General features: G+C 37.6%; 1 protein-coding gene across 8 annotated transcripts in view; it reads right to left on the bottom strand.

Moving 5' to 3' along the window:
* Positions 1-23750, bottom strand: part of PDE4D (phosphodiesterase 4D) — a 1377381-nt gene that overhangs the window by 264700 nt on the left and 1088931 nt on the right. Inside the window, exon 1 of one of the 8 annotated variants that reach the window (XM_055331399.1) lies at positions 16882-16991. The exons of 6 other annotated variants lie outside the window; for them this stretch is intronic. In XM_055331399.1, the coding sequence (XP_055187374.1) occupies positions 16882-16952 (71 nt within the window). In that variant the 5' untranslated portion in view covers positions 16953-16991. Of the gene's footprint in view, positions 1-16242; positions 16992-23750 lie in introns of those variants that run through there. One more of the 8 variants, XM_055331400.1, reaches the window with a different exon arrangement.

Here is a 23750-nt window from a genome sequence, read left to right as displayed (position 1 = left end):
CACAAGATGCCACCTTTTATCTATCTGAAGCTACTCTATCTTAGCCAGAACAGATTGTCACCCACTTACAAAGATTGTCCTGAAAGTATTTTTTTCTCCTCTTCCAATTGATGCATATTCTAAATTAGGGCACTGTTGAATATAGAAAGCCAAGGAAGACTTTAACTTTTTATTCATAAATATTTGAGAAGACACTAAGGTATTTATTTGGTATTCAATTAAATTTCCCTTTGAAGGCTAGAGCTTCTTTATGTGAATTGAATTTACAAGGCAGGTTACACCTATGTAATATTTAGGAAGCAACTTGGTGAACATGAAATGCCTCGAGTGACTGGCACCAAGGGAATTTGGTACTTTAAAATATTTTAGGAAGCCCAAGTTTGCATGTGTAGGTCTCTATTCTATATTCTTTCTACAGCTCTTATGTATACATTCACAAATACACAAATGGTATGAATTATGGAAGCAAATAAGTTTGTTTGGTGCTTTGAACAAATTGTCCAGTTTACTGAAGTAAATTATCTAAAATTTAATTCGTGTCTTGGAAATTCAAGAACTTTTGGCTAGAAAATTACATATGCGTGGATTTTAAAAGAATTATACACAAAATTGCCAGCACTTTATAAAGAAAGCAAACCCACCAACAGGACAAAACCAGAAGTGGGAAAAAAAGCAAAAAAACAAAACAAAACAAAATCTTCAAAAGCGAGTTACATAAGAAGAGATGACCAAGGATATAAAGTTGGGAGAAGGGGAAGATTCCAGTGTGAAATTGCTTTAAAACATACTAAAGTCTTATAAACAAAGTTTATGAACAAAATCATACAGCTTTTTTGACCACTTGCTCAAGTTTATAAAAGTTGTTTATGGAATTGCCCACAATATGTACTGAAGAGACAAGGTATACCAAATGGGGTGGGTTTTGAAGTCAGACAGGCCACAAGTAGCTGTAGAGAGCCAGAGCACTTCTAAGTGCACAGAAATGCCAGTAGTCTACATGTGTGACTGAGAACATGTAATAATGTGGCTCATTGTGAAAGCCCAATAATAATTTGACATTCTGTTGGCAAACAGGTTTTTCATTGTTCCCTTATATGGCAGTTGTATTCCTTAAGGGCAAATCCTTCATAGTGAAGTGCAGTGGGACATGAATGACATTTTCTGCTGATTTTCAACACGGAATCTGGTCTTTGACAATTCTTTCAAAAGCCCTTATTAGATCCCTGATGGATGAAAAGTCCTTACTTAGATTAATTCAGTTAAAGCCATGGACTGTGCATGACGTTATAAGGCAATATAACTGGGAATGTAACTGCAACTCAATCGTGGCAAATGGTAAAATGAGTTTATTTAGATAGGAGTCAAACCAGCTAGTGGCAATTAATTATGGAAAGGAAAACTTATTTCCCTTATTAGTGAAACAAGGTTCTCAAACATTTTATAACATATAACCAAGATCTATAAAAATAAAAGTCTCCTGGAGATTATCTGTAAAAACAGACATTTGACAGTAAGTTAAATCATGTCAAATATTAATTTTGAGTCATTTTTGTTTAAAATTCACTTGCTTCCAGGTATTTTTCCTGATGTTCCCCTCCCACGTTCCCTTCCTTTGTGTACATTAAAATTTCCTAGTTTGTATATTTTAAGTTTGAAAAATCAAAGGCTAAATTCATCTAAATAAAAAAGAAATTTGTTGGTTTTAAGGTTTATTTAAATAAAATAAATTTAAATATTTAACTTGGCTAGCACAGCCATGCTAGGAGGTGTTTAAATAAATAATTTATTTAGAATGAAAATATCCCTCTAGCTCAGGGAAAATGTTTTGGCCCCAAAAAATCAAATATTACAGATTTATTTCATATTGCCCCCCCCCACCTACCCAAATTCAAGCAGTGAGAATAATTTTTAAATTATTCTGTTCACCACTGGATTTCAGAAAGCAAGTGCAACACTTTTAAACTCTAAATGTTCTTATAATGAACCTGAAAGGTAAGCCAGAGATGCAATAGTAGGTAAAACTTGAAATACTTTGCCCCTCAGGAATATTTTAGAAAGTCACTAGACTGGAAATTTTATAAAGGTGAGTGCTTATACATTTTATCAATGTCTCTCGAACAGCCAGCAGGATGCCTGGGGCAAAACCGTGTTAATAAACATTGTTAAATGAAGCAATGAAAAATGCTCCTTTACTTTTGTAAGTAATAGAAAAGCCACAGAGATGAAACTCTTCTTTAAGGGCTACACATTTTAAGCTATAGAATCAAAATGTTCAGTGGCTAGAAAATGTTTTTGTACAACAACAACAAAAAAAGTAATCACTCCCTCTACCAACTAAGGATTAGGCCTTCATTTCTTAGCATTCCAAATTATTTAAGTGTAGAAGTGTGGTAGAGCTAAAGGCTAACTTAATCATTATTGAAAGTTCACAGTAAAAGTAGGAATGCTAATCCTGACTTTGAAGGTCAGTGGTCAACTCCATTTGTTAGGACTGTAGGACCAGCTCGACTCTGACTCAGTGTCTTGGCTGTGCAATCTGCCAGATGTGACAGCTGTGATGGGCTTCAGAATGTTCCCAGTGAAGCTGAAGTGAGCCTGCAGTGGGTGGCCTTAGCACTTACCTGCAGTCAGGCTTTCAGCTGCACATACGCCCCCCACCCCCGACAGAGTAGAAGTCAACCAGGTTCCCTGGCTGATTAACGTGTGCAACACACAGTAGCATTTCCTGTTTGCACTGTTCCTTACTAGTTGATGGTGCTAAGTCACTCAGGCAAGGAGAAAATGTTGAGGAAAACTGGAAAGTACAGAGGCTAAAATGAGAGACAGGTGAGGGAATGGAGGGAAGTGTTGAGACCAGAATTACCAGAGGGGATGGTAAACTATGGGTGAAACCCACGGGACAGCAAAAGTCTTCCCAGACACTTTATAACTGCTTGCACAGACAATAAACCCTGTCTCACAACTTACTCTGTACAATTTCTAGCAGAGTGGCATCTATTTTTTTAAAAAAAAATTAAGATGGAAACAGATTGTAATATTTCCTTTGTAATACAGAGCTTTCTGCTTCCTTGTACTATAGAACTTGTAATAAAGAACTGTTCCTCTCTCCTGCATGCAACACACAGACACTGAATGCCTCTGAAGGCAGAGGGCCATCATGTACTGGGCACAGCCCTACAGAGAAGAACAAGCCTGGCTCCCCCTCCAACACGCTCACAGTCCAAGGGGAGAGGCAGGCCACACACGGCAGACAACTGTTGCAATGCTTCAAGGGCTCCGATAGATAAATGTACCAGGACACCGAGAAGGGAGTTTCAATTCTGAATTCGGAGGTCTAGGAAGGCTTCCCAGAAGAAACGTCTACTGGGGGCAAATCTAAGCAACAGTTTGGACATTAAATTGTATTCGATTATTATAAACTGACGACGACATTAAGTGCTCATATCTTCCTGTATACCAAACTATGATTTAAACAATTAGCACATCAGGGCCCTGGGTGGCTCAGTCGGTTAAGCATCTGACTATCTGACTCTTGATTTCGGCTCAGGTAATGATCTTAGGGTCATGAGATCAAGCCCCCCATGGGCTCTATACTCATTGGAGTCCGCTGCAGATGCTCTCTCTTCCTCTCCCTCTGCCCCTCTCACCCCACTTGCATGCTCTCTCTCTCTCTCAAAATAAACAAATAACAAGTAGCACATCTAATTTTCACCCTGAATTTATATTTCAAACAGAAGTTTGTGAGAATTTATGAACAACATATATACCAGTATGAGATAAACTCTCAAACATTTTGCAGGAAAAAAAAAACACACAGACACAAAATAGTACATACTGTATTGTTACTTTCACACAAAATTCAAAAGCAGAAAATAATAATGTGTGATTTTTAAAATCAGGATAGTTATTACATTTGGAGGGGGTGGGCAGTGGCTAAAAGTGCACAAAGGTGGCTTCAGGATTGTTGGTAATAGAATTTTTAATCTAGGTGGTGATGACAGGGGTGGCCACTGATTAAAATTATTATTATTATTATTTTTGGTTTACAACATCCAGAGTTTTTATATGCTTTACAGTATTCAAACATAGTGTGCTCTTCATAGGTGACCAATTATTAAAAATATGTCAAAAATTTCTAAATCTCATATATTTGTATGTATTTTATGTATTTGTAAACCCTGCTTTTGCTACAATGACTTTATTTGCATGCAAATGTAATGGCAGAGTTTATGCATAAAGAATCATTATGAGGTCACCAGGGCACATGGATGGTAAGCAGCCACATTAAGCCCCTCTTCTCTCTAGCAGATATTACCAATTGATGCCAGCAATTTTTGTCTCCAAGCCCCAAAGCAGCTCCCAGTACTTTACCGCATGTGGCTATTACTAATTGACCAGAGATGAAAAAGATTAGCCATCTTGGCCTTATACAATGGGACTAATTCTTCTGTTATTTACGTGAGAAATGCTTTACAATGATGGAAAAATTTCATGTGTATTTCTAGGTAAGGGTATAATTTGATGCCTATGTATGTAAAATGTTTTTCCCGATTATAATAACATCTTAATAAAGGCATGTTTGCTAAAAGCAGGCTTGCCTTTTGTGTTTTATATTACCATAGAAACACTTACTGATTCATATACAATTAGACTCAGTTTTAACAAGAAGACTCAGATAAACAATTAGGACTCGTTTTTCCAAGCAAGAGACTTAGAGAAACTTTAGTGGGCCAGTGTTTTCCCCCAGGGTAGTTAACTCCACCCTCAATCACACCTTTTAACCCAACGTACAGTGGTTAATTATGACAAAGCAATGCTTTTACCCATTCTTATTGGTAACTATTCATGAAAAACTAAGTTGACACCAGAGACCATGGAATGCTAATTGCCAGCTCTCACTAAGCCACTGAATTCTCCACATTTCTAGAACTTCTGCCTTAGAGCCCATGCTGAGGTCACACTCCAGGCCCTAGGAACTGATCTTCTAATCAGATCTCTCTCTCTCTTTTTTTAACCTGTTGTCTTTCTAAAAATGAAGAAGGAAGCTTCAGCCCTTTTTGCTGAGCTAGGATGAAAGGGTAAACTAAACAGTAGTCCTATCCAGCCTGGGCCCTGCTAAGGAGGATGAAATTCAGGCTATGGTGAAAACAACACAGAAGTGACACAAACAAGAATAGGAGGAGAGAAGCAGAGGGTCTGGGACAGGTAGAGAAGGCCTGGCAGTGAGAGGATGGCACGAGTGAACCACTGGGCAGCCCTGACTGAGAAGGCTATGGAGAAAGTCTTCAGAGATGCGCCCTGGGATAACGCCCAGGCACCGGTCCTTTCTTTCAGATTCAAACCTCGCTGGAACTGCTTCCCTAGAGGATTCTGACCAATTTTTTTTTTAAACGATTTAATTCATTTATTCATGAGAGACACACAGAGAGAAGTAGAGACACAGGAGGAGATAGGAGAAGCAGGTTCCATGCGAGAAGCCTGATGCAGGACTTGATCCCAAGGGTCACGACCTGAGCTGAAGGCAGATGCTCAACCACTGAGCCACCCAGGTATCCCCTGACCAATTTTTAAACAACAAAATCAGAGGTGTTTTCACTACCAGTTGACCACTTCTTTTTTTTTTTTTAAGATTTTATTTCTTTATTCATGACAGAGAGAGACAGAGACAGAGACAGACAGAGACACAGAGACACAGGCAGAGGAAGAAGCAGGCTCCATGCAGGGAGCCCGATGTGGGATTCGATCCTGGGTCTCCAGGATCACACCCTGGGCTGAAGGCGGCGCTAAACCGCTGGGCCATTGAGGCTGCCACAGTTGACCACTTCTTATAATCCCACCTTCCCTGTGTACTTTAACTCATTGGAATAGAAGTATGTCTTCTTTGAATCACTGCGCTGGTGTGACTTATTCACAAGACCTAGCTTTGTATAAATGCTCAGTTCTGAGATGTGTCCAAGAGGGCTGCCTTATGGAGACAGAGCCCTTACACATTAAATCAGTTTTCGTATACAGAGTTCTTGATTTTTTAATAAATTCAAACTAATATGCAAACTTGAAAAATGCATCCTACAGGTGAATATTTCCTAGGTACTCACAGGAATCAGCCACTGTGCCAAGGACATTAGGTTTAGTAATGCAGTGGACATATGAAAAAAAAAAAAAAACATCACCTCTAATGGTAATATTTTATAGTTTTTCAGGGTATGTGAGTCCATGAAATTCTCTTATTTACTATGCAATCTTGGGTATGTCAGTTTACTTCACAAGGCCTCAGTGTTATCTATAAAATGAGGAATAATAATAATAGAAACCTCACAGGATTCATGATGAAGACTTCATGGGATAATTTCTGTCAAATGCACAGCAGAGTGCCTACCACATTGTAGCATTCGGTAAATAGTAATTACCACTATTTTTGTTGCTGTGAATACTATATTGGGGGAGCAGAAAGGGGTGAAGTTAGCATTTCAAGACATGAATTTTAGCTACTTAATTAACTATGTGAGTTCCAAAAAATTCGATGGTCAGGTTCAGTTGTCCGGCAAGGACTTTGCTTAAGATACTGTCTTGAATTTCCTTCAGAACAACAACAACAACAACAAAAAAAAAAAAACATTGAATTTCCTTCAGGGGATGGCTGGGGCCTCGAGCTCCATACATCCCCAGGCATAATCCTCCAACCTAGTTTTTGAGAAGTGATAATACAATTATCATGGTATCAGTTAACTTCACAGTTTGGAATTAAAGTCTCATTCACATTATAATAGCACTGCCTTCACATATTTCTCTGATAGCCTAAGTTTTAACTGTTTGCTTGACCTCAAACTTCATTTTTGAGCTTAAAAAATATATATTTCTCCAATAAAAACCTTTGCCACATAAACACTGACACTGTTTCTAACAGTTTTTCTTGACCCTATTTGACTAGACACGTTGAAGACTAGCAAAACTTTTCTGCTTCCAAAATGGGGTCAAGGGATGGGGAGAATCAGATTATAGGTTACTCTCTGTGGTCCCTTTCATTTCAGAGTTTATGGCTGTACGGACTGGTCAAACGCCAGAGAGGAAGAAGGCAGTGCAGTTTATAGTCTGAACTGGGGGAGAAAGTCAATAAACTGAACAAGTCAGGAACTAGCTAGACCTCCAAAGAACAGAGCAGTGTCAAAGTCCATTTTCTATTTCTTGATCCACATCTCTGGTACACGGCTACAGGCTTGTATGTAAATCTTGAGAAAGAAGGCAGACAAAATATAAAGATGTTCTTGAGATGTACAAGGTTTAAAAGGAGAAACGACCAATGTAGAGCAGGGAGGAAAGGTTTGTGGAACAGCCTACTGATGACTTTTTGGAATACTATGGAGCAGAACACTGTGTCACCACGGCAGTTCAGAAAGTGAAAAAGTCAATAAAACAAGGACAAAAGCAGCAGTAACAACAAACCTGCCATTTGGAATTGGCCCACATTTTTTCTTTAGCCCCGTGATTTATAAGCTGTGTGATTTCAGTTTTACCTCATATGGTTGTTCCAAGAACAAAATGAGCTAAATTGTATAAAGTGCTATGTCCAATGTCTGAATGTCTGACAAACAGTAGATGCTCAATAGATGACAGTGGCCATCATTACAACAGCTACTACTCATTTGGACTATCACTAGAGGCTCAGGAGCTGTTGTCCTAGCCAGCCCGTGATCCGGGCACCAATCAGTTACCTGCTGCTCCCCCACAAGATTGTAGGATCAGAGGAAACATTTATAGCAATGCTCATTCCCAGGCTAAAATGCCACTGGTTAAAAGTTGACATATTTTTCCATCATTTATCCTAACTAAAATAGTACTGGTAATACAAATTTCTCGACACAAAGAAAATTCGGTGCTGCATTGCAGTGGAATGAAATCATAGAATTTAGGAGTTATTATTTTCTCTATTCCAGGTACATATGAATATTTCACCCATGTTAATTAAAAGGAGTTAAATTTCTCATCTTGGATGTACTGCAAACAGGAGGGAGACCTTAGGCACAATGGAAACACTCTTCCGTGTGAAGCCTGAAAACAATTACATATTGAAACTACGCTTTACACAAACGTTTTTTAAACAGGTCACACTGGTACCATCTACTTTACAATTCAAAGTGAACATTATGCAGTATGAAATGAGAAAAGAGCACAAAGAAGTCACTGACGGGCAGTTTCCACAAGTCTTAAAGAAGAATCTACTTCTCTTTTGATTCACTCTCCCTTATCCACAGATAACTAGGAAGAAATGGGTTAGATTTTAAGGGAGATTTAAATTTGATATAAATACAACATCTGGACTGTGTGGATTGTAAAACGTCAGGACAGTCTGCTGTAAGAAAGCTTTGGAAGCTCCAGTCCCAATGTGCATATATTCCCCACTAGTTTCTTCTTTTCTAATTTCTCATTCTCCTTCGTGTGTAGCAGAGACATGAGAAGATTTGCAGTTGACTCCCTTTATCCTCTGGCACAAGTTTTTAAGACTGAAATGGGAGGGGATAAAATGACTTCCACATGCAAATCCACTAATGACAGCTTTTGCCCAGAAGGTGGCAGTCTGACTGAACGGGGTAGGGCGCTAGTGGTGGATGTCCAGGTCAAGACTGGCTGGCCTTCTTCCATATTGGCCTCCTTTCTGATCTTCCTTCCAACTTCTCTGGCCACACTTCCTCAGCTCTTACCCATGATCTTGCCTTTATATTTTCTTGTGACTTTTACCTTGAAGAGCAGTTTACCTTAGCCTCCGCAGTTCACACCCTCACCCACCCCCCAGGATGTTCCAATTCCCTGAAAAGGCTGAGGGAGAATAATAAATAAATATAGTTGACATTGCCCTGTTAAACTGAACTAGGAGACTGCATCTATATGATTTGGCTTCTCCCTATTCTTCGTTCTTTTGGAGAAACTTCCTATTTTATGCTAAACCTGACCACAGAGCAAGGCATTTTGAGAGTCATAGGCACAGCCTCCCATTAGTTCTCTTTACATGGTTACACCTAATAGTACCTGACCCAGGCTCACTGTCTTCTGCCCCTGTGATATCCCAGTCCTTTCTGTAGACCCTGATCCCTGGAGAGATTTGGTGCTTTTGGCTAGAATACACTGTACTTCCACTACCCACTTTCTAATAAATCTTAAACTTCAGTTTTATCTGTCTGGAAGCTAGATAATCCCTGGAAGGGCTCCTAAGAAAATCTATGTTGGCTTTTAACTAAGACTGTGCTTTCTCTGTGACTACATTCCTCACCCTATAAGAAGAGTCCCTATATCCCGTTCTGGATGTCTTTATCCAGGCTTTAACAATTCCAAATATTTAATATTAGTCTTATTCAGAACATTTATACATAGCTCTTACGTATCTTTCCCTAAGAAACATCTCCTGGAAGACATCATTAACATTTTTCCTTTCCAGCTTCATCTTAGAATCTACTTTTCGCATCTTGCTAATGACAGGTGGGTGGATACATGACTAACCACTCCTATATTCATGATTACATTCATGTCCTCATTTCTTCTGATTTAATAAAATTTACTATATGATTGGAATGACGGACAAAGGTACTAATAAGTGATCTAACCTTTACCTCTGCTGAAAGGCACATTTTAGTGGTGGGAACAAAACCATGATGGGCTCCAGATCAATAGGGAAGAAAGAGAAGAGCTACAGATAGGAATAAGTGGGGCTGCACACATAACCACGGCTAGTTCTATTAATGTGGAGCCTATAGAGTGGAGAGTGTTCCTTGGGGTAACATTATCTATGAACTTTATTCACCAGTGACATGACAGAAAAAGTGGGGATGAGAATCCGATTATGAAATGCCCAAACTAAAGAACACCTTTCTTCTGAAGTGTTCAATGCCAGTTCACCATTTCCTCACCAATCATCATGTTGAATTCCTGACATGTCAGCTAAGCATATATTTAATCAATGATGATTTTCCCATTTGTAACAAGTCTAAACAACTCTTCTCTGATTTCTCAGAAATGAGAATCGTCCCATAACTTTACAATCTTCCACAACAGAAATATGTTAACTGTTGTTATTTGAACCTTCCAGAAAGTTTTATCACCCGCAAGTTTATCTTAGTCCACAAGGGGGTAGAGAAAATACAAGTGATTCTCCAGGGGGAGGGTAACACTACAGAAAGTAGAACTAAATAGGATCGTAGTTAATTAGCTTTCAAACAATATTTCTTGGAATTCTAGAGCTCTTTAGAGGTACTGCAAAGACAGCGATTGGATTTGGGATGGGGTGAAAGGTGTAAATTCAGTGGCAATTTTGTTATATGTGTTTATGTATTCTTACCTATATGTTTCATACATATGTATGTTTTAACAATTATACCTCCATGTATCAAATGTGCATATAATTAAAACCTTCCATATATACTCATTTATATTAGCATTTCATTTAGAAAAAGTGTTCCATTGAAAAAAGCATATTTGAAATTCATGGATCTAGTTCACCCCTGTTATTTTACAGTGAGTAAATGAGGCTGCAGGGGGGTTAGGTGGCTTTTCCAGGGACACAGCAAATTAGGAGTAGGCTGGACAGAAGATAAAGGGCTTTTTCAAAGAATCTCATAATTTACGACTTTAAAGATAATGCTTATCTGTAATCTACTCTGTGCTTCCCTAGTTATGTTTTAGATGATACTGAAGGGATCTTAATCACTTATCTTAAAAGCTGTGTATCTTTAAGTCCATTACATAACAGAGGTGATACAAACTTAAGTAAGAGGATCAGAAAAGATTATCATATGGTCAAAATTCTGAACCAATCTAAGCCAAGTCAAGAGTATATTTATTGCACAGGGAGAAAGTATGCAAATTCCATTTGTTTCCCCCTTTATAAAAGCTTCTAAGATAAAACGTGTAGGAAAGAAGATTCTGTACCTTTTCCAAAGTTGACTTAAAACAGTAAGAAACTTCATACAAAGTCTGAGATACAGTATTTATTTCTAAACTGAAGCCTTACAGAGCTTTCAGAGAACAAAGAAAGATAATCTATTCTAAACTGGGAGGCATTGAACTTTTGCTCTTTATTTCTCTATAATAGGGAACAGATGACCTTATTTGCTACCAAAAGAGAATATACTAGCCTAGAGGCTATAATTGTAGGCATCTTTCAAACAGCCATTTTCAACACCCGTCATCAGCCCTAAACTTCCTAGGCTATCATATATTTAAAAAGGCAACTTCCAATTTATTTCCTCAGTATCTAACCAAATATTTTATGGAGTTTACATATATTCACAAGATGGACACTTTTACAGTCGTTAAAATGATAATTGCATAGACAGTAAAGGAAGACAACATGCTAAATGAAAAGAGCAGTCTTTGGAGCAGGTCCACAGGGGTTTTGACCCTAGCCTTCCCTAGCAACTGAATTGCCTTGACCCAGTTATTTCACTTTTTAGGCTCATTTTCCTCTTCTCCAAAATGTTCATCGACAACTCTTTCCATGTTGTTTTAAAAAAAAAATAAGATACCATATGTAAAACTTTCCATAGAGTTTTCATTCACAAAACACACTCAAAAAAATGAAAGCTACAAGTATTGTTACTAGAAAAGTAGAAAAATGCCACTATGTTAAGTGGAGCAGAGCATAGAAACGGTATTTACCATCACCGAGTAAAATATGCAAGTTACGCTAAAAAATGAAAACAGTTGAGGAAGAGATACTGGGGGTTATGAGTAATTTCCCTCCAAAATACTAATCGATGCTGTTACACTCTTTTATTTTCAATTATAAACTAGCAGTTTTATTTCACTCAATGCTTTTCACTGTGATCTGGAGGTCAAAATAAGACTTCTCAGCCAGCCTGAATTTTTAACTTAGTAGAAGAAAGCTGATGGGAAAAAAAAGCAATCATTATTTACCTGAGGAGCAATGTTATTCAGAAAATTGAATCTGCTTGGTATTGAAACGCTTATTCCCCATATTTTGGACACTGAGCACATTGTTGTTTACCAGATGTGCAGACATCTACGCATAAAAACATGAGCTTGCTAACGTACATAGTACTTAGATTTCGAATGTATTTAAACTTCAAGGGGGATCCCTGGGTGGCGCAGCGGTTTGGCGCCTGCCTTTGGCCCAGGGCGTGATCCTGGGGACCCGGGATCAAATCCCACATCAGGCTCCCGGTGCATGGAGCCTGCTTCTCCCTCTGCCTGTGTCTCTGCCTCTCTCTCTCTCTCTCTCTCTCTCTATCTCTCTATCTCTCTCTGTGTGACTATCATAAATAAATAAATTTTAAAAAAAATAAAAAAAATAAACTTCAAGGTATAATACTTGCTTAATGAAAACACTCATCCAATATCGAAGTACAGCGGCAGGAGGAGAGAAATTCTCGCTTACCTCCCTTCCTGCCATTTTTACCCTCACAGTTAAGCAACTCTTGTGAAAGGCTTTGGAAGAGCCCTCAAGACTTTTTGTATGTTTATAATCCTAAGTATAATTTTTACATATTTAGTAATCTGTTTCAAAATTTGCTTTATAAAAAAAAAGGTTATATTTTAGATAGAAGCACCTCTTTTCCCACCCCGTATACATAATGGACAATCTTAAATAAGTACATGCCAAATAATAAACGTCCAATAGCAGAAAGGAACAAAGTCCAGTTTTACAAGCCAAAGTTCTCTTTATATTTGGAAGGTTAATAATTTTTATTTAAACTGAATACATAAGTCTTAATTAATGAAAAGTATCTCTGGGATAGGTTTGTAAATAGCAAAATGCTATAATATTACCGTGCTGTTATAATACATACTTGCTGACTGAAAGTGAATTTAAGACACGAACAATTAAAATATTTATGAAAATGTAATTTCCTCACTGCTTTCTTATATAGAATTTAAAGGTAGACAATGGTTGTCAAAACAACCAGAAAGGTAAACACTGCCCCAATCAAGGAGCTCACTCATTTTATCAATTTTAAGAGCATAAGAAAATATTTATCTTCAGTTTTTCTTGATTTCATGCATCCATATTTTTAAATGACTGCTAAAGGATACATACTATATTCTACTAAAACCTGGTGCATACTAAGTATTCAATAAATAACGGTTGAATAAATAGAAGTAACCTAGTATTTATACTTATTGCATAATATTCTAAATTTCTAACACCTATAACTACAATGAAGCAGATTGTTTTCAAGATTAATTTTATCTCACTTTTTCAAAATTCATAAAATTGCAACCATAAGTACAGCCTTTTTTCTCAGTATATGGATTAAAAAGGAAAGGTATATGCTATTATTAGGAGTGTGCATGAAATCTCTTTTAAAAATGTGACTATCTCACAGGGATTTCATCAGGGCTGTAAACGAGCTGGTATGTTTGGCTTTTCCTGGCACTGGTTGGAGAGAAACAGGAAAAAATAAAGGAAAAAGTAATCTGAAACATTGGATTCTTGTAGAAGGCAGTTAGCAAACTTCCAAAGGTAGCATTTGGCTTGGAGGTGTCTGAGAGGAAAGTAGACAGTTTCGGAGAAAGTGGGCCGTAGAACAGAAAATAGATTTAAGCAAAATGAAGATGATAGAGCCAAAAGATGGGTTCCCAAGAACAGAGTACTCATATGTCCAGAATGAAGTCAAAGCATTTGAAATAGGGATTCATGGTAAATCAGGGGGTCTCTCTTGTGGGAAATCCACAGTTGAGAGCATGAAGTAATCTTTGGCATTTGAAAAAGAAAGGAGGAGCAGGGTGGGGGTGGTGTGATTGAGAAGTTAGAACAGAAAAGCTGGTAAGAAGAAGACATTGTCTCAAAGAGCTCTCTGGGGCCTGTATGTGCAGAGGCACAGGGAGAAAAATGCTGCTATTTAAAAAAATATATATATATATACACACATATACACATATATTTCCTCTATATATCTAACCTATAACCTATGTTGGGGCGCATGGGTGGCTCAGTTGGTTTAGCGTCTGTCTGCCTTCGTCTCGGGTCATGATTCCAGGATCCTGGCATTGAGCCCCACATTGGGCTCCCCGCTCCAAGGGGAGGCTGCTTCTCCCTCTCCCTTTGCCTGCCACTCTGCCTACTTGTGTGCTGTCAAATAAATAAATAAAATCTTAAAAAAATAATTTTAATCTATAATCTATGTAGATTTCACTATATATAAATATACATAAAGGTATGTATAGTATTTGAATTGATAAAAGGGATAATAAAATGTTAAAACCAATTACAGCACTTACAACCTCAGGCCAAGTGATTTAGAGGCAGCAGTGATATACTCAAACAGTTATGTTACTAATAAGTCAGATGTAAGATTGATAACTGGAGAGGTATCCCTAGTGTGCTGTTAAATCTAGAAATCGTTTAGCATGAAGAGACATTTATTTCTTACATAAAAATCATTCTGACCCCAACACTATGCAAAATATCTAAACTTAAATGGAACAATATACACATTCATAAGTCAATATTTTTTAGAATATATTTTGAGTTGTCTCCTTATTTATTTATGAAAAATACCTTATAGAATTTAGACTAATAGAACAGTTGTGTATAAAAATAAACTGTCAGCCTAGAGGAGTAAGAATGGCAATGTTTCTACACACCTGAAATGAACCAATCATTGCCCATTGAACCTGGAATTTAAAAATAAGTCTCTTAGAGGTTTAGTAGAAAGGGAAATAGGTTGTTTAAATACTATTTATTCAAGTATCTGATTAGTTTTTCACATGGGCAGGATAGAAATCACAAACGAATAAAATGCACAGATTTTATAAATTCTGATTATCCATTTATCTTAGCCAGTGATTTAAATTATCTATGGTAATTAATAAAAGGAGTATAAGTATTTCCCAGTATTCATTATTTGGCACACAAGAACTGTACAAATTAATTTGCAGATTTAAGCTTTTCTTTAAATAAGCTCAAGGAGGAACTTATTGCACATATTTTTTATTTTATTTTATTTTATTTTTTTTCCCATATTCTTTAAAACAATTTTTTTGGCATATATTCTTTTATAAGGAATCAGAAGTGACATAAGGGAAAATCTGCATCTATAGTTTTTAAAAAAGAAATACTACTGAAGGGACAGTTCTGATTCTAGGCCACTATGAAACACTAGTACAATAACAGCAAATGATAACCCAACCACATAAACGTGGGCTGAGTTTCTTGCACAGATATCATGAGTATTTGCATGTGTGTATGACTGCTCATGTAATAATACATAATTGATATTGCCTGCCTAGTATCTTATCCCCAACCACCTGCCCTCAATCATTGATTTTATTTCCCCTATGTGAAACATAGTTATTTCCATCTGAAAGAGTTGAGTTTATTTATAACCAAGCACTAAGTAAGATAAACAAAATAAGATTAACCTCTGAAAAGTATCCTATAAATAGCTATTCTAGACACAGAAGTCACCTTATTGGGAAAATATCCCTTAAGGGCTATTTGCTTATGAGCATATTGAATCAGTATTGGGGGCAATAGTAGATTAATATATTAGAATAAATTGAAATTAAGATACTTTAAAAAAATAAATACTTGCTTTATGGCAGTGTTTCATAAAATAATGAATATCAAGAATTCATTTTTACTGTATCTTTACCTATACATGTGTTGAGACTGAATTTGTAATTTTTATAATCTTAAACAGATACTATTCATTAGACTGAAAACACTAAAGTTACCAAAAAAAGACATTACTGGAGAACATCATTAATAAAATAAAAACAGAAAATGACTAAATGATAAGCGACTTGATACACATTTAGCCACATAAATTCAAGTTAGTCATATGATTAAAGATATGTAACATTATTAGTTTCTCTAACCTATCTGTATCTGTGCAAAGAGCCAAGGCATCTGAACACAATGGCAAAGACTGCCAACTACCAGCCTGCTTGCAGCAGGCAAGAAACATAAGCAAACAAGACCAAATCAGACAGTTTGAAAAACAAAAAGTTTTCATCTAAACTCCCAACATATGCAAGTTTCTTTCCTTCCTAAAAATTACCATCAGATGAATCGTTGTGGTCCACATGGAGTTAAACAAATATGGGCACCCTTGTTTTTAGAGCAGACAAAAATGGGCACAAGATAGACATGAAAGTGCTACCAATACTGTGCTTTTTTACAAAGCCTTAACATCACACCTAACTCTTGAACCTCATCAGCAATAAAGACTCAAGTATTATGTCAATCTTAAAAGGAAAGAAGGGGAGAAGCATGAGAGAAAAGCACATTACCAAGCTGCCTCTGTAGTCCTTAAGGAACTTGTAGACCGGGATCTTGGCTTCATAATAATGCTCATTTTGGGGGGAAAAATAAAGGAAAAAAAAATGAAAAATGTCTTCAAGTATTCTGATTAACACATTTCAATTGTCTTTCTACACAGATGATTTTTAAATATATTCAATTTCCAAGGGAGGCTCTTTGAAGAAATCCAAATTTCCCGGAGTCCAGCTCAGACCCCCAGTCCAGAACATAAGGAAGCTTCTAAGACACAGGAGCTCTTTCCTCTTTCATGCTGAATTTACTCCAGCACCAGGCTGTTTGGAAGTGAACAGTTTCTTTTATGTTTTGCATTGCCAAGGGAGGAACTGGATTTTGAGTCTATTCTTCATCTGGTCATAAGGGAAACCAACACAGTGAACGAGCCACTTGATCCTGTCTTTTCTGCAAATCTCTCTGAAAGGTTCCCGACACTCTCCAAGTACTCAGGTGGAGTGAAAGGGAAAGAAAATGACTGCGAGTTACTGAACACCAGAGAGCTGTCAGGGCAGTTCCATTTCAGGGCGACCACAGGAAAACATTCTTCTCCGGGGAGCCAAGAAGTCAGCGAGAGAACAGAGCTCTCCACACTTCGGATGGGCCCAGGGCTTTACCTGTGATGGCAATTTCCGCAGCGTCCCCTGCTTAGACTCTGATCCAAGCCTTTGTGAATGAGAACTATCATTCAATCTCGCCAGGCAGAAACTATTCCTCAAGGGCTGTGTGACGTCTGTAGGAAGGCAGTTCAAAACATCGCAGGGAAGTGAGAGAGGAAAAAAAAAAAACAAAAAAACCCAGCGTCCAGCCGGGCAGCGTCAACTGCTGAAACTTACAAAGCGAAGGGGCAGACAGGCCAGCGCCAGGGACCAGGTCTGTAAACCAGCCAGGCAGACAGACCTCTCCAAACTTATAAAACTATTTCCTCCTCTGGGAAATGAGGTGTCTGTGTTATTCAGGGTAAGATTCCCTGACCACCTTTCTAAGGAACACACCCCTTTGCAACTGACTTGTTTCTCTCCCCTTAAAAAAAAAAAAAAAAAAAAAAAAAAAAAAAAAGAGGAGGGGATTTTTCTTCCAAGTCTCACACTGAAACTAAAATTTCTCATCAGAAGCAAAGTTGAGAGAACTCAAGGGTTTGGCGCTTGTTATTCTGAGCCTACTTAATGAAATGTCACGCTTTGGGTTTGGTTGTAGAGGCGCAAACTGCCCCTTGAAAACCTAAGCAGAGTGTGGCAGGCATCACTCCATCGGGTCGTGCTGGAATGCTTAAACTGAAAAAAAATCTAATATATTACGGCTGGACAAGTGGCTGCATGTACTAAGGCTGTTCCCTTGCACAATGTTTTCTAGACCTTATTTCTGTTTGAAAATCATATGCAAATTTTATTGATCTCTACCCACTGAAGGCTCTGCACTTGCTAAGTCCTAACTACTTGCTCTTCAGTAAGGAATGAAGCTCATATCATATCATCCTAACATCTCCTACTATTGTGAAGACCAAACCCTGCCCCGCCTCCTACATCTGCAATGAAAACTTCCCTCCTAGTAGACATAATCTAGACTGATTTGAATTGCCCCTGAGAGAAGCAACACTTGACGGCCCTGGCTACCCTCCTCCACACATTTGCCCCCAGCATGTATGTTCATCTGGGTGTGCTGACTTCAGTTATTCTGCATGTGAATGATCCACAGAAAATAATTTAAGGATTCTGATCCTTTAAATGACATTAGTTAGTACGTTGGTTCTCTAGTCTGACGTGAACTTGGTATTTATTTAGCATTTGCAGGCAGGATGTTGGAGTGCAATTGTGACCCACCCAAAAGGATTTGGAAAATTAATGTAGTAAGGCATCCCGCCAGGGGCTCTGGCTGCTTTACTGCAACAAAACCTTCAACTCCTCCGCTGGTCACACTTCAACAACGTGCAGTTGTGACTTTGTCTCCCCTCAGGGACCCGCAGGCCTCTTAAGGTAGGCTAATAAACTGTTTTCCATCTAGTTATCTCCGTAGGCTTTTCAGTTGTCCTACGACTGCTCAGGGAGATTCACAGGATCCCAGTTCTGTCTCATGTTTGGTGTATTTCTGGCACTTTAAGCCAGGTTAACCAATCATTTTTAGAAAGGATTGGTTATTTTTAGAAATTCAAGAGAAGGTTTGTGAAACTACTCAGCTGGGAGCTGGGGAGGGGTTTGTGGGAGGAGATCTATCTTTTATCTCCTTAGAATTTTAATGTGGGAAAGGAAGAAAGAACAGAGTACAGAAGAAAGCAACTAATATGATTTATTTGAAGCCCTGTTCTCTTCCGTGTAAGGTCTATCAAATATCCTCTGGTTGCCATTTCAGCAAGGAAATGACAACGGTCCCAGAATGTAATGTCTGAATGTTGCGTGTTAAACCTTCTGGAAATAACAGCCCTGTGTTTTGCCATCCCCCAGAAGGCTCTCGGTCCCTGTGAGATTACTTTGCTCATTGTCACTCCCTTCGCAATCACATACACGTAAGGGGGAAGGGGTCAGTGCTGCCCCACAAGCTTTTCCTTCCTTCCTTGCTTAGTGTTCTGTGTATCCCAAGAACCTATCTCTGGAAATCCTAAACACCGTGTAACAGTCCTACAAGGGCTAATATATCATCCTTGTCCCCAAGGAAAACAAGTTTAGGTAGGCTGACAACGTATTCAACTAAGCAGGACACTCCAAGCCTCTTGGACGGGTAACTCAAGGTTGCTTACAGAGAAAGAAAGATGCACAGTGTCAGCAGGCCACAGTGATTTACATTTCTAATTTTACTTCTACTCGCAATATTTAAGGTAGTGACAGATTAAAAAAAACTAACAGTACTCATTCAATATTACAGTTCTTCTTCACTAGGTCAGTTTTTCACACATACATTTCTGAAATAACGTTTTGTAATCTAACTGTTGTGTCTGTTTCCTCCAAAAAGCTTCTCAGAATGGAGCAGATATGGCACTGCCCTCCTCCAGATTCCCATTAGTAAACAAGTCCATAAAATTATACAGGCTGACAAAAATGTCTGAATCTGGACTGGACATTAGGAACCATATGGCTCTTGTCTAAAGAGCTTTGGGTAATATGCATTTGATCTGGAAGCTGCTCTTCTTTCTGGCATTCACTTGATGCATTGAATAATATGTTATATAGACTTCTATTTGACTATTGTCACCACAACATTTCAATGGACCTCAGATGTATAAATTCATTTGGGTCATCTATCCGTCTATGTATTTTGCTGAATTAAACCACTAGGCAATGCAGTGTTTCCTAAACTTCAGTCATTTGGACATGATTTCCACAAGTTTTGCCACATTGGCACACATCTATGCCATTACTTACTTGCTATTTTTCTTTATTGACTCAGTTTTTAACTAAAGTAACAAAAATTTAAAAGATAACCTTATATTTATTTGGTAAATGTGTTTGATACTTAAGGTTATTCCCAGTCCTCCCCCATGGAAGTATTAATAGGAAAAAAAAGAGTCCAAATGTCAACTAAAATCTCTTCCGTACCACTAAACAGTGTCCTTATTGTGATGTGGGCAAAACTCATGTGGAAAACACCAACTGCATAGAAGTAAATGAGTCTACTCTAAAATAGGATTTCCCCTTCTCTTATCATTTAATGGTGAGCGTGATGTATGAGACTTATGACATTTACCAAGTGCTAAGGCTTAAACATGAAGCAGTAACTGGAACCGATTAAATGAGGTGTTAATGAATGCTTCTTACCACACAATGCAGATTTTCTCAGATATTATTACTCTGAAATACTCTGCCCACTTTGAAATCTTCTGTTCTCTGAGTCACCCCTCTTTTTTTCAGGTTACAGTTAGATACTCTACACTTTCCAATCTGTCAGGGGCAAATTTTTGAGAACTACATTATGAACGAACGAAACATTCAAGCCTGTCAAATGTGCTTAAATTCAGCACTGCAGATATGTCAAATAACATTTTGGGAAAAATAACCACAGAGCTGCAGTTTTTAAAAAAGTTTCCTGGTATTCTATATTGAATCCTAACATTAATAAGAACAAGTCACTTTGAAGTATTGTATCATTTCCTCATTATGGGGATATAATGTGGTATTTTTCTTATCTGGAGGGGAATTTCAGGCGGATTCAAGCAATTTCTCCTCTTATTACATTAAGTATACAGTTGGATTCAAGGACTTTCCTACATATGTGAACCTCCTTGGAGCTAAATTCTCTCGTTCCTGAGGAAAATCCCAGAGTATTATATCTTGAAGGCTTCTGACCTTCAGATTTCCTACCTCTTTTGTAAAACATGAGGTTAGAATCATAATCATTGTGATTTTTGTGGCCCACATATATTAATTTTGCTTTTGTTTTCATATCCAAAAAAAAAAAAAATCATCACCATGACCAACGTTAAAGGAGTTAAGCACCTGTTTTCTTCTAGGAGTTTTTTTTTTTTTTTTAATAGTTTTAAACCTTATATTTAAGTCTTTAATCCATTTTGGGTTAATTTTTGTGAGTGATATGTGGATTCACTTTCATGCTTTTTCATGTGGATATCCAGTTTTCCCAACACCATTTATTGCCCAGATCATCCTTGCTCCAATATATGTGCCTGTGTTATTAACTGATCATATATGCACAGCTTTACTTCTGGACTTTTTTATTCTGTTTCATTGGTCTATAAAGTCTGTTTGTTTTGTTTTTCTGTTTGTTGGTTTTTGTTTTTTTAAAGATTTTATTTATTTATTCATGAGAGGCACAGAGAGAGAAGCAGAGGGAGAAGCAGGCTCCATGCAGGGAGCTGGATGTGGGACTTGATACTGGATCCCAAGGATCACGCCCTGGACTGAAGGCGGTGCTCAACTGCTGAGTCACCCAGGCTGCCCTATAAAGTCTCTTTTTATGTCAGCACCACACTGTTTGGGTTACTATAGCTTTGTAATATGGTTTGAAATCAGGAAGTATGATGCCTCCAGCTTTACCCTTTCTCAAGATTGCTTTGGCTATTTATGGTCTTTTATGGTTCCATATGAATTTTAAGATTCCTTTTTTCTAGTTTTGTGAAAAATGCCATTGGAATTTTGATAGGAGTTGCAATGAATCTTTTACATCAAACTAAAAGGTTTCTTCACAAAGGAAACCATCATAAAATTCTTTTTGGTTCTGTACCCCATTCTAACATGTATGTATCTGCAGGGGGAAGTGGGCTTCCCCATACCAATAAGCAAATCTTTGACACCAGTAGAGTATTCCAGAATTCAAATCAATTCTGACCACTATCTACTCAAGGCATCAGATTCCAGAGTTTAGGGCTCAGTCCCACAAGAATGCACTCCTTTTCCTTCAGATTCCAGTCACAAGCCTGAGTTGTTAACATGTTTTTCTGAACAACCAGATATAGACTGGCCGTTCCCACAACTCCTTCCTTGGAATCAGATGTCACCTGTACTTCTGACCAAGTGGCTATAAATCAGAGATTACCCCCCTTTGATCCCCTCCTTGGGTTCGATTAATTGATATTTGCTAGACAGTCTCCCAGAACTTACAAAACTTATTTACTCACTAAATTATCAATTTATTATAAAAGGATAACAGCCAGCCAGATGGGAGAGGTGCACAGGGCAAAGTATGGGAAAAGGGTACAGAGCTTCCTGGTTCTCTTCCCTTAAGCCACTCTGCCCCATTTCCACATGTTCACCAACCCAGAAGCTCTTTGGACCCCATCATTTTTGGGGTTTAAGGGAGACTTCCTTACAGAGGCAATATTGATTAAATCACTGATCACTGACCACTGATTCTACCTTCAGCCCCTCTCCCAAACCCAGAGGTGGGGAGGAGTTGGGTGGGGCTGAAAGTTCTAAATCTCTTATCAAGAATGGTTCCCCTAGCAACCAGTCCCCATCCTTAGGTTACCTAAGGGCTTTCCCAAAGTCACCTTATTAGCATAACATAGGATACTTTTATCATTATTGTCCAGAGAATTTCAAGGGTTCTAGGAGCTAAGAACCAGGAACCAGTGGCTTAAGACCAAGTAGAAAGGAGAAATACATTTTGTTCATTTGAATAGCCAAATATTTATTTCTCACAAAGCACAGTACCATAATATCACTTATGGAATAGGAGACTTTTTTGCAAAACATATATCTGAGAAGGGGTTAATATCCAAAGTATATAAGGAATTTGTACAACTTAAGAGAAAAAAAAGAAAAGAAAAAAGAAAAAAAAATCCAAATAATACAATTAAAACATATGCAAAGGACCTGGGTACCCATTTTTCCAAAGAGATGCACAAACATCAAATAAATATATGAAAAGGTGTTCAAAATCATTAACCATCAAGGAAATGCAAATCCAAACCACCATACCATATCAGCTCACATATATGAGGACAGTTTTTATCAAAAAGACTAGAGATAAGTGCTTGCTAGGGCATGGAGAAAAGGGAACCCTTGTACACTGGTGGAGGGAATGTAAATTCATGCAGACACATGGAAAACAGTATGAAGGTTCTCAGAAAATTAAAAATAGAGCTACCATATGACCAAGAAATCCCTCTACTGATTTTATATCCGGAAAGAATTAAATGAATAAAATCAGTATCTCAAACAGTTATCTGCATTCCATGTTCACTGCCTCATTATTCACAATACCCAAGACATGGATACAACCTCAGTGTCAGTGGATAGATGAGTGGATTAAGATGATTTATATCAAATATATATGGTATATACATATATATATATACATATACATATCCATTACATGTATATGTGTGTGTGTGTGTATATGTGTGTGTGTGTGTATAGATAATGGAATACTATTCAGCCATGAGATAGAAGGAAATCATATCATTTATGACAACATATATGTGGAATCTAAGTGAAAAAATAGAAAAATTAAACTGTTAGAAACCGACACTTGAATGGTGGTACCGGGAACTGGGGGTGTGTGGGAAATGGCAGGATGCTGGTCAAAATGTATAAGACTTCAATGTTCTACAGAGCTGTACACCAATGTACAATATGGTGACTATAGTGAAAACTATACTGGATATTTGCAATTTGCTAAGACAATTGATCTAATCATTTCACCACTCCAAAAATTGTTAGCTATGTGAGGTGATGGATGAGTTAATTACCTGAATGTGATAATCACTTCATAATGGATATGTATATCAAAGATCATCACATTGTACACTTTAATTTAAATATAAACAATTTTATTAATCAATTATACTTCAGCACAGTTGGGGGGGAAGGAGAAAGATTGACATTTTATTTGGTACAATATCAAGAAATTAGAAAGATAACAGCTAATTAAACCCTAACAGAATAAAATAAACATAAGAATACAAAACAATAGCACACAAAAAAAGTATATTGAAAATAGAATCATCAAAGCCAAAGCCAGTTCCTTATAAAGAATAAAAAGTTGACACACACCTAGCAATTCTGGTCAAGAACTAAATTGGGAAAACACAAATTATCAT

The sequence above is a fragment of the Nyctereutes procyonoides genome, unplaced genomic scaffold (assembly GCF_905146905.1).
Source record: "Nyctereutes procyonoides isolate TBG_1078 unplaced genomic scaffold, NYPRO_anot_genome, whole genome shotgun sequence".
Classification (NCBI taxonomy): domain Eukaryota; kingdom Metazoa; phylum Chordata; class Mammalia; order Carnivora; family Canidae; genus Nyctereutes; species Nyctereutes procyonoides.
Note: the sequence above shows the minus strand (reverse complement) of the source record. Positions and strands in the feature narration are given on the sequence as shown.